The sequence below is a fragment of the Falco biarmicus genome, chromosome 13, assembly GCF_023638135.1.
Source record: "Falco biarmicus isolate bFalBia1 chromosome 13, bFalBia1.pri, whole genome shotgun sequence".
NCBI classification, from domain to species: Eukaryota; Metazoa; Chordata; class Aves; order Falconiformes; family Falconidae; genus Falco; species Falco biarmicus.
The window spans coordinates 29,718,305-29,734,224 of record NC_079300.1 but is presented as its reverse complement, the minus strand read 5'-3'; the positions used below and the strand labels follow the sequence as shown (position 1 = coordinate 29,734,224).

The 15,920-nt window shown below is 58.3% G+C and overlaps 1 protein-coding gene across 27 annotated transcripts in view; it reads right to left on the bottom strand.

The window, feature by feature from the left end:
* The window catches only part of KIF1A (kinesin family member 1A), a 42,454-nt gene that overhangs the window by 11,405 nt on the left and 15,129 nt on the right, over positions 1-15,920 (bottom strand). For 7 of the 27 annotated variants that reach the window (XM_056358936.1, XM_056358937.1, XM_056358940.1 and 4 more), the window contains 22 exons: positions 14,396-14,529; positions 13,795-13,874; positions 13,368-13,443; positions 11,085-11,164; positions 10,688-10,794; positions 9,984-10,067; positions 9,678-9,858; positions 9,515-9,587; positions 9,172-9,265; positions 8,891-9,039; positions 8,552-8,730; positions 8,325-8,462; positions 3,541-3,659; positions 3,372-3,457; positions 2,926-3,064; positions 2,595-2,763; positions 2,148-2,238; positions 1,655-1,773; positions 1,422-1,477; positions 550-658; positions 372-438; positions 196-280 (listed from right to left, as the gene is read on the bottom strand). In XM_056358936.1, coding sequence (XP_056214911.1) covers positions 196-280; positions 372-438; positions 550-658; positions 1,422-1,477; positions 1,655-1,773; positions 2,148-2,238; positions 2,595-2,763; positions 2,926-3,064; positions 3,372-3,457; positions 3,541-3,659; positions 8,325-8,462; positions 8,552-8,730; positions 8,891-9,039; positions 9,172-9,265; positions 9,515-9,587; positions 9,678-9,858; positions 9,984-10,067; positions 10,688-10,794; positions 11,085-11,164; positions 13,368-13,443; positions 13,795-13,874; positions 14,396-14,529 — 2,415 coding nt within the window. Of the gene's footprint in view, positions 1-195; positions 281-371; positions 439-549; positions 659-1,421; positions 1,478-1,654; positions 1,774-2,147; positions 2,239-2,594; positions 2,764-2,925; positions 3,065-3,371; positions 3,458-3,540; positions 3,660-7,131; positions 7,399-8,324; positions 8,463-8,551; positions 8,731-8,890; positions 9,040-9,171; positions 9,266-9,514; positions 9,588-9,677; positions 9,859-9,983; positions 10,068-10,687; positions 10,795-11,084; positions 11,165-13,367; positions 13,444-13,794; positions 13,875-14,395; positions 14,605-15,920 lie in introns of all 27 variants that reach the window. The other 20 variants (XM_056358917.1, XM_056358916.1, XM_056358918.1 and 17 more) reach the window with 5 other exon arrangements.

The window sequence follows — 15,920 nt, the reverse complement described above, 5'->3', positions numbered from 1 at the left end:
TGCAGTGGCCAGGACAAAGGCATCCTGTCCATGCGGCATCCCAGTGTCACCTGCCAGGCAGCCACCACTTTGTGGGAGGGGAGACAAGGTATAAAGCCCCATGTGGGAATGTGGGTGAGAAACAGTTCGAGAGGATGCTTGGGAACTCAGTGGGCTGAGGGTTGCTCACAGCCCACCCAACCTGATTTGGCTTACCCACAACCAGCTCACGCACTTCCTTCCAGCGGATGAGGCTGCCCGTTTCATGCACCAAGGTGACGGTGATTCTCCTCTGGATGCCCTGAGACCCACAAGGCCAGAGAGAAGGGACAGTGGTTAACACAGCTGCCAGTAGGAGCCAGAGCCAAGACGGCACCTCAGGGAGAAAGTACCTGGTGGAGAAGGAAGGTCCCATGGCATGGCATGCCTCCACGGTGGTCCACAACAGCAGGAATGTAGCTGGAAGAGAGGATTGCGGCATGACATAGAGGCCTGTTGGCCTGCCTGGAGGTGCTGAGCACCAGGCAGATCACCACGCTGCCTCCCTCTCCCCTTTCTGGCAGGACTTACTCTCCGTTGGCCTCCAGCTCACAGATCTCAAAGAAGACCATCAGGTCATACTTGCACTGGCACGGACCAGCGCTGGGCCGAGTCATGGTGCTCAGCTTTGTCGCAGGCACTGTGGTGGGTCAGAAAGACAGCTTAAAGGGTGAGCTTGCCACCGATGTTTGGAATGAGGCATGTGATGGCAGGCAGGGTAAGGGGCAGAGCAGGTAGGGACCATGGGGAGACACATGGAGGCAGGTGGCAGCAAGGCAGGAGGGAATGCATAGAGGGGGACAGCGCCATCCCGGGGACCTTGCTGACCACTGGCATGCCTTCTGCCACGCCCAACACAGGGCAGCAAGGGTGTCAGGATGCAGCTAGCCTCACCCATCCCCAAGATGCACATTCTGAGCCCGCAGCCCTGGCACTAACACATCTCAAACCATACAGCACCTCTCCAAGGGTACCACTCAAGGACAGCCGTTTGGGGACAGCCACTTGGGAACAGCTGAAGGGAGGCTCCGCCAGTGCTGGTGCGGGGACTCCACAGCAAACCACAGTGCTCAGCCAGGCCCCCACAACACAGGTCTCAGCAGCCAGAGCACAGTGGAGACCCCATAGCCCCTGTGGGATGGCATGGCTGAGTGGCCACCTGAACTGTCCAGGGCGGGTAGCCTCCTCCCTGCCACTCCACAGGAAATTAGAAGGGGGCTTTGCATCAGCCAGGTACTACCAGAATGGGTGCCAAGGGCTTTAAGGGCTTTTGGGTGCTATGGTCCGCAGTACATTTTGTGGTGCCCTGGGGCCCTAACTGGTTGGTCCCGCTGGGCAAGGGGACCCTGCACCCAGCACAGGGACCACGGACAGGCAGAGGAACAGGCAGCCAGATCCCCTACCTGGTTTAGAGAGCGGCATCACACGGGGGAAGTGGCGCCGGGACGGCCTCAGTGGGCTGCAGAGAGAACCAGCTTGGTTAAAGCATCCACAGGGACTCTGAATCTGGCTAACCTCACCTACTCCCTGGGGCCACCCCATCCTATCACCTGGCCCCTGCTTCTCTGGGTCCCCAGGAGGGTGGCTGCACCAGGTGCCCCCAGTGGCACCCAGGGGCGGCTCAGGGTGCACCTACCTCAGGACGTCCTTGCAGAGGGGTGGGAACGGGTGCTGCTGGTAGTGCCCAAAGACTTCAAATACAATCGGCTGACTCTTGATGTATTCAATGAAGGACTTGGTCACCTCCACAGCGATCTAGAAGAGAAAGAGCCGTCGATGGCACAGTTTAGCTGGGAAAGGGATGCAGCTGGCAACAGCGCCAGGGAGGTGAGAGGGTGCAAGCCTGTCTGATCCCCTGCAGCCCTCACCCATCCCCTTCCCCATGGCCCAAGGATGGTCTCCCCACCAAGACCACCATGGAATCCCAGTCTTTTGGGGTAGAAGGAAGTGGCTTGTGGTCTTTCCCCCACACATCCACCTTGTCTAAGGTTGGCTTAGCTGAGCAGCTGTGACAGGCTGGGAAAGCCAGCAGGAAGATGCTCCCCCAGGGAGAAGATCCAGCCAATGGCCCGGCAAGGACACCAGCAGCCATGGGGGTGAGGGGTTGTGGACAGGGGAGGGGTACGCACATTTTGGACGTGATAGAAACCCAGTGGTGGCCCCCGTCCCGTGTTCTTCAAGGGTTCTGTTGAAAAGGCCTCGTCATGGCGATGGATGAAGCTGTGGAGGGAAGGAAGGTGGCTTGGGGGCTACAGGACAGGGACATGCTGGAGCACGGAGGGCAGAAAAACCAGGAACCAGGACAAGAATCTGCTCCCCCCAGGGCTGCTGCCCACACCCTGGCCTGGCATAGGACCCCCCTGAAGCCGGTGGGACCCTCTCCCTGCTGTTTTCCAGTGACTGAACAAGATACCAGAAAAACACATGGGCTCATCCTGCAGCTCTTGGTTTTGCCTCCCCATCCATAAAGGGCTCAGAGCTTGGAGAGCTGGGACTCCCCAACATTCACCACCAGCCCCGAGGCAATGACCAGAGCACAGTGGGAGATGTGGGGCCAGGAGCCATCGAGGGCTTACTTGAACTGGCAGAAGATGTCTGCATATTCTGCAGAGATGCTGGAGGCTTGCAGGACTGTCACACGGAAAGTAAAGATGCTGCCCAGTTTCAGGTGGTCCAGAGCTGTCTCCAATGGCCCATCCGGCACAGGCTTCTCTGGACTGTCCAGGAGAAGGTCCTCTGGGGTCACTGTGGGGAGGGGAGGGTCCTCAGCAGGGCAGGGGGTTCACCCCCTGTGTCTGCCAGCAGCCCCATGCCAGGGCAGCAGGCTTTTGACACTTGGGTGGGCAACAGGAGTCTGGATGCTGGGGCAGGGGACTGCTCCCCAACCACTTGTCAGCACCCCCTCACCTGCACAGGTGTTGTTGTTGACTTCGTCAGCAGAGGGACCCATGTCGCTGACCTGTCCCTGGCCTTCGACAATGCGCAGTTCCTCCTGGGAGGTCCCCGAGCGAGACATCCCCACCGCTGGGCAAGACTCTGACTGGAACTGTGCCAGGAGCAGTGCTCAGGGATGCCGGTGGTCTGTGAGGTGGTCCCGCTTGCAACCACACCCAGAGTCCCAGGGCACCTCCAGCTCTCCCACCCCACAGCAACCCATGCTGGGACAAGGGCAAGAGCACGGTACAGTGGTGGGTGCCAGAGGGCCAGGGGCTGCCAGGTGGACTGGGAGCACGGTCCCTTCAGCGCGATGCCTGCACCTGGGGGAGCACAGTGGTCCCCGTGGAGGAGCACCACTGTGGCAGGCAGGGCTCCATGGTCCCTAGGCACCCACCAAGAGCTGGCCGCCACCATACCTTCTCAAAGTGCTGGTCATCAAAAGAGATCTTGGCCGTCCCCGACTGCCGCACACCGGAGCCGTAGTCAGGGGCTTCCTCATCCGCTGGGGGATGGATGGTTGTGAGCCGGTGCAGGGGGATGTGGGGGATGCGAGGGGCGTATTCTGGGGGGGAGCCCCCCTCCTACCTGAGATGGCCTGGACGGCCACACGCAGGAAGCCCTTCACCTCGCCCTTCTCGCTGACGATGGCCACGCGATGCACCAGGGGCACAGGATAGAGGAGGTTGCTCAGGTAGACAAAGGCCCTGCCAGAGAGGGGGGGACACACACACACACAACATGGGGGGAGCGGTCACTGCCCCCACCCGCGGGTCCCCAGGCGCGGGTGGCACGGCCGCCGGCGGCCGGGATCCCAGGTCACCGCTCACGGCACTACCGCGGCGCTGCAAAGCAAAACTAAAGAGAAAGCAGCCAGGGCCAGCCGAGAGGGGAAGGGGGTGGGCAGCGGGTGGGCAGGTTCTGCAGGCAGGCAGGCGGACAGTGCGCCGCGGGCAGCACCACGAAGCAGACAGGGCTCGCATACCTCTCCGGCTGTCACCTCCGTGGCGGGCAGGGAGGGGAGGGGGGCTGTGCTGGTGCCACTGTGAAGCCGGGAGGGAAGAGGACCTTCTCTGTGGTGAAGAAGCTGGAGTACTAGGGCAGGCGGTGCTGCGACACGACTTGGGGGCAGCTGCGGAGTCACCGTGGCAGGGATGGGGTCAAGTCAGGACGGGAAGGAGGGTGATGAGGGAGGTAGAGGCCGGCAGGAACAAAGGAGGGGAGAGGAGGAGGCCCCGGCTGGAGGCCAGAAGCCTCCAGAGATGAACCTGCCAGGGGGTCCCGGCCCCAGCCCTGCCTGTGGTATCACAAGACTGCTGGTGGCTGCACGTGGGTTCTGCCCAGCTGGGAGGGATGCTGCATGGTGTGGCTGGCAGAATTGGTGGCATATGTCCCCCCCACCCCATCCCTTCACACGCATGTGGCTATGGAGTCCTGGGCTGCCCATCACAGGGATGGCATGGCTGGCTTCTCCCCGTGGGTGGGGAAGGAGCTGCCCGCTCCCCGTGCAGCCAGCCTGAACCTCCCCACTGTCCACGGTATCCAGATTGCCAGCACTACCATAGCAAGGTGCCACGCCAGGGTTCAACACGATGGCCACACCATGTCTCTGGCAGCACCTCCCACGAGGCCACAGCTCCCCATTTTGCCTCCTCTTGCCATCCTCCTCAGCCTTGCCACCAGCCAGCCTGCCTTCCAACAATCTTCCTGACACCCTGGTGACAGCGTGCTGTGCCCTCCATGGTGACAAGCCACTTCGGTGCTGAGCTTCCTGCCAAGAGGTATAAGCTACCCTTGCCTGCAGGGCAGCACCATTCCCAGTGAGAGGCTGTGTGGGGTGCCCAGCACCCCAACCCAGGGCAACCACAGGCATCTTGACATGCAGCATATTTGGGTGTCATGGGGAGGGATGGTGCTGGAGCTGGCCAAGACACTCCTGCTTCAGGAGGGTCCCATGAGGGTTGCATCTCCAGGAGGCTGGCAGTGCTGCTCGTGATGTCCCAGCCTTGCAGGTGCCTTTGCAGACATCCAGTAGTACCCAAAAATGCTTAGGGAGCTCCTGCAGCAGGACCCAGCCCTGCACTTGCAGCCCAAGCCCCAAAGTCCGGATATTCCCCTTGCTCTGGTGACTCCCATTGAACTCCAACTGCTGCTTGAGGCTTTTTCCACCCAAAGCATCTCCAGTGTCTCAAGTTGTGGAAGCAAAGGTGATGCCCCATCACTGTCTCCTGCTGGGCCCAGCTCACTCCATCTCTTCTCGGAGACCACCAGGGACAAGTGGCTGGACTGTGCCAGGGCTTCCTGGCAGGACCGCGTGCCTAGGGTAGAGCCCACAACTGCGGGGATGTCTCGAAAGTACGGGGATCTGGTTGTGCCTGCTCACTCAAGATCACAGGGCAGCTGGTGTTGAAGCCAAGGGGGTGAAGAGGGGAGGAAAGAGGGAGAGGGAGAGGGTAGGTGCGCAGGGAGGAGCGGGACAAGTGTGTCACTAGAGGAAGGAGGGCAGGGACACTAACCACAAGATTGGTGAGGTGCAAAGATGGCATGCTCAGACCAAAGAAAAGCCTTTCCAAAGGAAGACAAAAGTGAAATAACCCCAATTTTTGCTAAAGCTTTGGAGAGATAGAGCCAGCAGCTAAAAAAAAAACCACAAACAAAACCAAAAAACTAAAAAATTAAAAAAAAAAACCAAAAACCTAAAATAAAAAAAAGAAAGGAAAAAAAATCAAAGACAAGGATCCAATCATAAACCAATCCAAGCACACTTCACAAGAAATGTGGCCGGCGGAGCTGCTGCGCGGGGAGCCAAACCCAGGGCAGACTCAAAAGAAGTCCGAAGGCGCCGAGCTCTGGGGAACGTGCCCCCGGCACGGAGCAGGGCCGCTGCCGCAGGGCCTTGTTTGGTTTTTTGAGGTGCCCCTGAGAGTTTTGAGGGGGGGGGGGGTTATGTTTTGTTTTCTTGGTTTTTTCAATAAGGAAAAAAGAAAAAGAAAAAAAAAAAGGGGGAAGAACCCAGCTCTTTCGGTCTGAGGCTGCAGGACTCTTACCACACCTCTGCCCTCTCTGCCTGCACTGGTCCCCCTCTTCCCCACCTCACTGCCCACACCCTGCCCCTCAGGGATAAGCCTGGCTTTAGCACACCAAGGAAGAGGAGCTCCAGCTCCACCCCAGTGAGGGCAGCCCCAGTGGAGAGAGGTTCATCATCATGAGCCCCTCTGGCTCCTGTATGGGGCAGAGGCTCTGGGACCAGCTCCAAGCACATACCCCTCTGGGAAAGCCCTGGAGCAGAGCTAGCAGCACCGCATCCTGTTTTGGGGATGGGCAGAATGTGATCGGCTTTGGCAGCACAGCCAGTTTTGTGGCAGCTGGTGGGTTTCCTCAGGCCAAGACTGATGGAGCCCAGGGGGGTCACCTGGCCAACAGGTATGAGGCATCAAAGCTCTTGTCCTCAGCTGGAGCCGAGGAGGATTTGGAGCCTGTACCCGGGTTCCCACGACCTCCCTGAACAACTCCTGTGCCAAGCTGGCAGGGATGGCCCCAAGCCGAGCACCGGGTATGGGAGGCAAGAGAAAACGCCACTTTTCGAAGAGCCCTCCTGTCCCTCCTGTGCCCAGCTCTCCCCTCACTCCCCTCAGCTTTGTCCTCCGGACCACCTGAGGACATTCAAGCCTCCGCCTCAGAGGGGGCTCATGCTGACCGATGCAGCTGGGATGGCCAAGCCGGTGCCAGAGGCACATGCAGTTTTGAAGTGCCGGCGTGTCACCTGCCACCAGCACCACAAGGAGTCACCCCGAGTCGGGTGGGAGATGGCCCTCCCTGGGACAGAAATGCCCAGGACTAAGACCCCTGTGCAGCTCCCTCAGCTCCTTCAGTGCCAAAGATGCAGCAGAGCTCCCCTTCTCAGGGATCATCCCCAAGACCTGCCTAAAGGGTCTCCAGTGGAGCTGGCACTGTCTACTTTCCCCTGCTACCCCCTGGCGCCGCTGTGCTTGTCACAGCCCTACCTCGGTGGGCATCTCACCGCCCTGCCCGGCGCCCCAGGCTCAGCAGCAATCCCGGCCAGCTGGCCACCCCCTGCGCCTCTGGAACACCCCAGAGGTGGGAGTTGTGTCCGAAAGCAGTTCCCTCATGCGAAAGAGCTAGTTCCTTCCCGGCATGCTCTCCTAAAACCTCACCAACCTTCCTACTAAACTGAACAGGGGGGAGCGGTCGTAAAACGGATCCCGGCCATCACACAGTGGGCACTCCGGAAAGATGTCTTCCTCCAGGTCCTCCGCCTCCTCCTCCTCCTCCTCCTCCTCCTCCTGCCCCTGGTGCTGCTCGTCAGCAGGCTCGGTGATGTCGGAGTCGGGGTTCGAGAAGGTAGGGGAGGGGGTGAGATCAGCCATGCGCTCGCTCATGCATGTGTTGAAAAGAGGAGAGCTGTTGCAGCCAGAGATATCTGAACTAAGGTTAGTACAACAAGATAGAAGACAGGTTAACACCAGCTGTTCCAAACAGAGAGAGCAAGAATAGGAATTTTGCTTTTTTTGGGGGGTGGGCTTTTTTTTAATGAGTTGGGTTTTGGGGCAGGGCTTTTTCCTGCTTAAACCAAAGGACACTGGGAAATAAAGACCTGCCCGTCCGTCCGGTGTGTTTCTAAAGGAAGCTACCAACAGCCATCAGCTATAAAGGGTGGAGAAAAGAGCAACCCAAGGAGCCGGTGCAAATGGTGGGGATTCCCCTCGCTGGCTTTGTGGGCAACGTGGGGACAGAGCAGGCACTGCAGCCTCCACCACTGAAGGGAATCTCTCCACATGCCATGGCACGGGGGGACAACACTGTGGCAGGTGTGGTTGGTTGGGCCATGTGGCTCAGTCCCCTGCTCCCCCTGCCCACCGGGGCAGACCCCTTCTCCAGGGTGGCTCATCCTCGTTGCTGGCATTGCACTCTTCCAGCCAGCAAGTGGGAAGTGCACGGAGACAGGCGGCACATACTGTACAGACGGATGCTCAGACACCAACACATATACATGGACGCGTGACTGTCAGGGCAGAAGTTGCGATGGCACAGGCTCTCAGCCTGCTGGACAGCCATAGCCCCCTGCTTCCCACTGGTGTCAAGCCAAGAGCCCATGCCTCACAGGACTGTGTTAGGGCAGGCAGTGGGAGCATTGCCAGCGGCTCATGGGTCTCTCAGGGTCCCAGCAGTCCATGTGGAGGAAAGCCATCGCAGTAAAGATGGGCCCTGACCAGCACCAGGGGGTCAACACATCCTCCCATGGCACGGCCCCAGGGAGACAAACGCTCTGCACATGGCAGAGCTGGCGGCGCTTCCTCCCACAGGGCTGCCTGCGGGTCCCAGCCGTGCTTAGAAGGAGCCAAAGCGCTCACCTGCCAACCAGCCTGAACCAGGGGAAGCGGTCATAGAAAGGATCTCCACCGGTCACCACATTGTCGCAGTCCTCGATGACACTAGAAGGCACTTCTGCTGCACGGTCATACATTTCACGCATTAAGTCCAGGCGTTGCCTGCAGGCAGAGGGGGACACGATGGACAGCTGGGAGAAACCGGGCTGAGGCTGGCCAAGCCCTCCCTGTCATGGGCACCATCCTCCTACCTCAGCTTCTCCAGGGTCCAATAATGTGTCGCCCCATTCTTCTGGTCCTGCACCTCTACGGCCACGATGGTCCGAGGGAACGGCCGCTTTTCCCGGTCCTTGGCGGCATCAGGAGGCAGGAGGTCAGGGGGGAGAGGCGAGTACAGTGTGTCTGTGAGGAGCACGAACTGGAACTGGACCTGGAGAGGAGCAGAGGGAGACAAGTGAGCTGCCTCAGAGCATGGCAGGTGCCATGCGGTGCCTTTAGTGACCCCTTCCTCAGCATTTCCCTGGCTGCCTGTGCTTGTGGCCTCTGCCGTGGGTGCCACAGCATGCCAGAGAGGAGCCTGAGGCACCCACCTTTTTCTTCAGCTCCACACTGATGGCGTTGGCTTCCTTGAGGAAGATGGCATTGCCCCAGAGCAGGTCACGGAGGGAGGTGAACTGGTACCACTTCCACTTCCTAAAGGCCCAGAGGGCCAGCTCAAACTCCCGCTCCGTCCACTGCACTGTGGGGACATGGAGGGACAGTCACCCCACCGCTGGGAGAACAGGGGCACAGAGGTGCCCAGGGGACATGCAGTCCACTCTTCTTGCTCCCGCAGAAAGCATCAAAACCCTGTGGTGGACCTAGCCCTCACCTTCATCTTCAGGTTCTTCCTCTTCCTCATTTGCCTCAGGGTAATACCGAGAGTCCATCTGCTTCTGCAAAGCCTCCAACTTGCTCTCATAGTCCTGGGGGAAGCAGAGAGAGGGATGATGCAGCCCACAAAGTGTGACCTTCCTCCATGCTGCCATGGTGCTTCTCCCCATCTGACAAGCACCTGGCCTTCTCCCTCCTCTGGGTCGACTTATGGGGACAACCCCAAGAACAACAGGTTTGCCCTTGTTTTGGGGACACACAGAGCCACCCTATCCAAAGATCCGCCAGGACTTCAGTCATGCCTGGGAAGCCCAAGGAGGAGCCAGATCCTGGTCACCTACCAGCCTCTGCTGCTCAAGAAGGTAATTCGCCTCCTCCCGCTCCCTCCGGTACTGGTCCTCCAGTTCCTGGAGCCTGGGAGGAACAGGGAAGGAGAGGATGACCAACCTGAAGGTGGATACTCAACTCCCCAACTCTCCATTGCCCCATCCCCTGCACCCTCACCGCTGCTCCATCTCCTGCTTCATGTCGATGCCCTGCTTCTCCAGCAGCTCTCTTTGAGCAAAAGCCCAGTCCACAGGCTCAGCGGGTGTCTCGGCGCATGGGGTCCGCTCCCGCTCCTGCCGAGCCTGCTCGGGGTGGTTAAAGCGGAAGACGTGGCTCTTCCCCATGATGATGCGATTTCCTACAGGGTTACAGGCAGGGTGGAGGAAAAGGACATGGGTTTAATGCAGGACAGCCTACAGGGACCCTGTGGGATGGAGGGAAGTGGGTTAGAGCACCACTGGTGTACCAGCTCCAGGGACCCACCTGAACGCAGGATGCTGGGCTCTGTCACCTTTTTGCCATTCACATAGGTGTCAGCGCCTTCACAGGGCTCCAGGGTCACTATCACTGCAGAGACAGTGGGAGGGGGAGAGGAGGAGTGAAGGTAAGGTGGAAGCAGAGGGATAAATCCTGCACCTCCCACTCTGCTGCTCCTGCAGCCCCAGAAGGCGAGAGCTGCCCCAGTCGGCACCCCAGGTATGGAGTGTGGCACACTGGGGTACCCACCAGCAGCACCCACACCCTGGGTAACCAACAGGGCTCGGCCAACCTCATGTTAATCAGAGCAGTCCCAAGGACTAAAAGCAGCTGAAGACTGAACATGAGAGGAGATCAGAGCCTCCAGCATGCATCTCCAGCCTCCCCAGGCTCATCTCCCAAAACCCTTTCACCCCCAGATCCCATGCGGGGTGGGCTCGGCTCCGCATCTTGGGTGGGGGAGTCATCTATAGTCTGCTCTTCCATCCTGCCCCGACCTCCCCAGCTTGCCTCACCATGGCAGCTTCCACGTGCCTTGCTCAAGCTTCCCTCCCAGCTAGGTGAGGGCCATAGCTCACTCTGGAAGCACAGAGAAGCCACAGCCATGCAGGAGAGCCCCACTAGCCCAAGGAGGGCAGAACTCCCAGCTGGGGGTAGGTCCTGGGGACTGGGGTCCCTGGGGAGGTGGAGCCACTCCGGACAAGGAATACCTTCACCACCGGTTTTGGTGTCGCTGCGGAAAAGGCAGTGCTCTTCCTTAATGAAGTGCCCACTGAGAACGATGTCCTGTCTCTTCTCTGCATCTTCCCGGCCAACCCTGCCAGGGGGAAACCCAGCTTGATCCTTCCTCAAAGCAGCCCTTCCCTGGGCCTCCCCTCCCCAAATCATCCATCAAGCTGACAGGAGCAGCCCTTGGTGCACAGCAGCACCACCATCCCTAATGAGATTGCCAGGCACATACACTTTTCCCACATGGCTACGACACTTTGGGGATGCCCCAGAACGGTGTCCAGCCTGGAGACAGCTATCACCCTACTGCCCACCGAGGCAAGTCAGGCACTGAGATATGGGCTAGGCTCCCACCACTCCATGGGACCTGGCCCTCACCTTGTTATCCCATCCTTAATGTAGTAGAGAAGACACTCGGACATGAGCGGGTCCTCATTCAGGTTGACCAAGTGTGGCGTCTGGGAGAGACAAACAAGGAGTTACCCTGGTATGGCTCATCTACTGAGGGGTGCTCCCAAGGGAGCTGGGAACCCAGCAACACTTTGGGCTGGCCCCTGCACAGGCTCTCCTGCTCTCCATAGCTCTAGGACAACATGCCTAGGCAGGTACTTTTCAAGGGGACTGCAGAGAATGGGATGAGGATGACCTGCCTCCACATGCCCCCTTGCTTTCCTCCTCAAAGGTCTGAGCCCTGGGCGCCCTTCCCCTGGCTGCCTTTGAAAATTTGTGTTGCAAACAAGCCCAACAGGGAGATGAACACTTCCTACAAGGAGTCCTTGATATGGCTTAGTGTCTCCTGGGGCTGGACCTTGCTTACCTGTGCTGCATGCCCATGGGCCCTGGCCTCACCATAGCCCCCAGCTCCACCGCCGGCAGTGTAGCTGAGGCAGAGACATGTCCTGTGCAGCAGCCGGTTTAGGGTAAGGGAACTAAAGGTGCCCATTTTCTTCCACTGATGGTACAAGGACAGATGAAGCACCCAAAAGAGCAGTTCCCAAACTAGAGGTTCAATGAAAAGTAGTGGAGACCTGAAGCCACACCTGCAGGCTGAATTTGACTCCCTGGTCCTAACAGTCCCCTCCCATCACTTTCTTTCCCTGGGTCACAAACCACTTTGATCTTGACAGGAACAGGAAGCTTCTCTCCCGGGCACAGAACTCTCTGGCTGCAGCTAGCTTAGTTCACCCCACTGCAAACTGCTGTGGTTGCACCTTCAGGCAACAGGTCAAGTCCCAGGAGTATCAGTAAGTGAAGTTCTGAGTTTCCCAGAAATAAGAATAGAGACCATAAGAAATGTCTTGCCAGCCTGCTAACACCCAGCAAGCAGAAGTTTCCCCCTCACAACAGTGCTACAAGCCCTGACTGATAGGAGAGACTCACTTCAAATAGTGCAGGAGAGCTGGAGGTCAAGGGAAATGCAGGCTCTCCTCCTCCATGGTGGCTGGCAGGAATAAGCTGGCTATAACATTTAACCTCTGGCCTCTCTGGGCAGACATGTAGTCGTGGGCTCTGAGACTCCTTCAGTTTACAGTTTTTCTCCAGATTTGCAAGGCTGGCTAGTAGAAGGCATATGCTCTACCTTCCACTAAGCTCCTTGGAGAGGTAACCACCCCAGTGATGGCACACGGCAGGACAACAAAGTCCTGCCCTGCTTTGCCCTTAACAAAACAGAGTTTTGCACACTATCGACACTAACTTTCCTTGCCAGCCACTGGAGAAGTCAGAAGAGTTTCCACCCACCAGACAGCTGAAGAGCAAGGAGGAACTAAGACCACCACAGCAATACCCCACCTCCAAGACCAACCTGCTTCGGGGAATAAACCCCCACACTTTCTACACAAAGGTCTGGGGTCCTAACAGGCAGCAGCTGAGACAAGAATGAGAAACAAAGACAGAAGTATATAAATTTGTTCCAAGGCATGCAATGGGAAGGTCCCAAAGCCTTCAGCACTGAGTGCCACCACCCCAGCTGGGACACACATATCTACTAAGACATTTGGCCAAGCCAACGAGCATCAGCTCTCAGAGCATCCCTCAGTGCAGCAGGAAAGCCAAGCGAGCATGCCCTGGTCCTACCAGCTTCTGCCTGCACCTTAGGAGCCTGTGCTGCTCTGCAGGTTTTGCAGGCTTGGGACTGTAAACTGGTATCACCACCACAACAGTTACACAGATGAGTAAGGGGGCATAATGTCCTGTAACTGGTGCTTGGCAGGGTTCACTGGTGCACAAACTCTTTGGGGCATGGCTGGTATTTGCTAAGAAAATACTTTCCAGGATACTACAAGTAATGAAGAGTATGGAATATTTCCACACCCACATTTCTCAGTGAGGATTTCCCAATTTCAGTGGCAGCAATTTCAAATACCCCGAAGTATGGATTTTTAAAAGCTGACACTGAAGTCCAACACAGTGATCAAAAGCGAAGCCCCACCTGAATGGGGACAGCATCCAGGCAATGAGGGCTGGATGTTTAGCCATAAGTTTCCACCAATGTTCGTACCCAGCAGGGTCAACACCTACTTCCCCTGTAGGTTTCAGAGCCAGGAAAAGGCCGGTGAAATACTGGGGGCTGGCCAGCAGTGACAGGGTGGGTTGAAAGGGAGCTGTGGGGGTATAAACCAGCCCTTGTTTGCCAGAAAGAAGAAAGTAAGATGATCCTACCTTTTTAGGAGAGAAAACACCCAAGGTGCCTCCGTCCTCTCTCATGGCCACCCCCATTTCAGCCAGCAACGCTTCCCTGAAGAAGCAAGGGAAAGAGCCTGTCAAAGCCCCATGAGCTCCTGAAGCCAGCACTAGACAAGCCCAGGACAGGACCTGAGCCCGTGGGTTTGACCCACAGGTCATAGCCATAGGGCTTGCTTCAGCTCTCTCTGTGCCTCAAGAGGGTTTCTCAGAGCAGACCATGACCATGCAGGCTAACGTGGTAGGCACAAGGGTGCCTGGGGGGCAGCCAGGTTACAGCTGGACAGTCAAGATTGCCTGGCTGCTCCTAGGAGCTGAATTGCTGTAGGCAAAGTGCAGAGGAGTGAAGATGCCTGGGGAACCCCACCCCACCCCACCTCACCCCATCCCATCCCACCCCACCCACCTCTCCATCCGGATTGCTTCTGTTCTTCGCAGCTTCTCCTCCCATGTCTCATTCAGCTCTGCAATGATCTTCTCAGTTTCCTGGCAAGCACAGGGTTAGCAGGGGGTTAGGGCATCCTACAGGCAGCACACCTGCTCGCTCTGCCAAGCTCTGCCGAGCAGACCGCAGCAGGACACTGGTCCTAGTTCCAGCCTGGTTTAAACAAGCCATGACTGCATTTCACCCACAACTTTCCATCATCCCCATCTTTGAAGAGCGAGGCACGAAAACCAGCCTCTCCATCCCCTTGCTGCCAGTCCACTCCTGCACTATGCTGAGCTGGGAGCACCCGTCTCAAGCCAGGAGCACTTGTCCCACAGGGCAAAGGCGGCAGTCACCCTGCAGGGAGGATGGCAGCACCACATGGACCCTGCTGTGCCAAACCCTCTGCCATCAGCAGTCCAGAACACTGGGCACCTCTGGGTCTGTCCACTCTGCAAGAGTGCACCTGGGCATCACTTCCCATAAGCATCACCCCTAATGGGCTTCCAGAAAACACCAAGCCCCCTCCACAAGCCTCAGTGCAAGAGCGTTGAGCTCAGCCCTCCATCCTGCCTCTTACCTTGAGCCTTTCGATTGCCTCTTCACTGCCTGGAGCAAACATGATGCGCTCGTGGAGGCTGGCGACAGAGGCAGCACGGCTGGACAAGGCTGACAAGGAGGAAGAGGGGCTGATCCCGGCGATGGCATTGGTCACTGTGGAGAGATTGTCATGGCGGTGACTCAGCTCAGCCCTTCTAGCATCATTATTGTTCTCAAAGTCGGACACATCTACGGGTGGGGAAGGAGGGACGGGCCAGGGAAAGGCACATGGACAGGAAGAGAAAGAGAAAGAGAAAGACAGAGACAAGAAAAGCTGTTGGGGGGAAAAAAAAAGAGTGGCTGGGTGTGTTGAGAAGAAAGCCAGGAATTGCATGGAAAAGGCACAGGCAACTGCACAGCAGCACAAGCAGCAGCAGGGCAAGGGCACACACATCTCTCCCCCAGCCCAGGCAGCCCCCAGGAGCATGGGGCTGTCTTGGGAAGCAGCTGCTGGAACAGCCCTGGAGACCCGGGCTCCTGGGGCTGCTTTTTTGCAACACCACACCCTGCAGCCATCAGGTCTGGGATCAAACATTTTCCCCAAGAGCGTGCCGCTGCCCCTGTCATCCTCCCCCACTGACGCAGCCCAGGTGGTTTTCCCTGCCCAGGTGCCCCAGACTGCTGGATCTGGGGGCAGGGAATGAGAAGGGAAGGGGAGGAGAAGCAGTGGCCCTCCACCCTACAAGGGGGTCAAGGGAAGGGAGCAAAAGGAGCTGTGGGATCCCCTCGCTGGCAGAGCCCAAGCCCCTGGCCCGCTGATGCAGGGCCTTGGTGGGGCAACCAGAGAGAGTGCGAAGTGAAGGCAGGGTGGCAGCATGCCTATTACAGGCAGCGGCACTTGTCCACCAGCACCCCACACATCGGCTGCCACAGGACCCCACGACAAAGGGACCCAGGTATCAGAGATGCTCCTCCAGCCCTGAGAAGTTGCAGGGGCTCAGCACGCTGAGCCGGAGGCAGGCAGGGCACAGGTTAGCAGGTGCAGCGTTAGTCACCCATCTCCATCAGCCCACATCTGGGAAAGCTGAGCCAGGAAGGGACCAGCCAGGTCCCCGTCTCCTCCATGGGCTCACCATAGCCTGGCTGCACTGCCTGGCCCAGGGCACGAGGGGCAATAGTGCTTATCCACAGGCAAAAACCTCCTAGCCATCACCACAAACCCCTCCACTGGGAGAGCACCGTGCCAGTCCACCCAAGCGCCGTGCCAGGCTCCAGTCCCAACGAGCCCCAGCGCCAGCAGAGGAAGCAGCAGCAGCAGCAGCAGCAACAGAAAACATCATGACAGCATGGACCCCCCGTGGGGATCAAGCCCTCTGCACAGCAGTGGGGAGGACACTGGTCCCTCCAAGCGCTATCCTGAGCCCAGGCACTAACCATGACTCCACCACCATCTCCTTTGCCAGCTCCCCAGGGACAGCCAGCCTGTGGGCAAGTGCCTCTCCATCAGCTACAGGAGCCCTTCCCCATGCTGCACAGGTGCCCCTGGGCGCAGCCTACACCTCCCA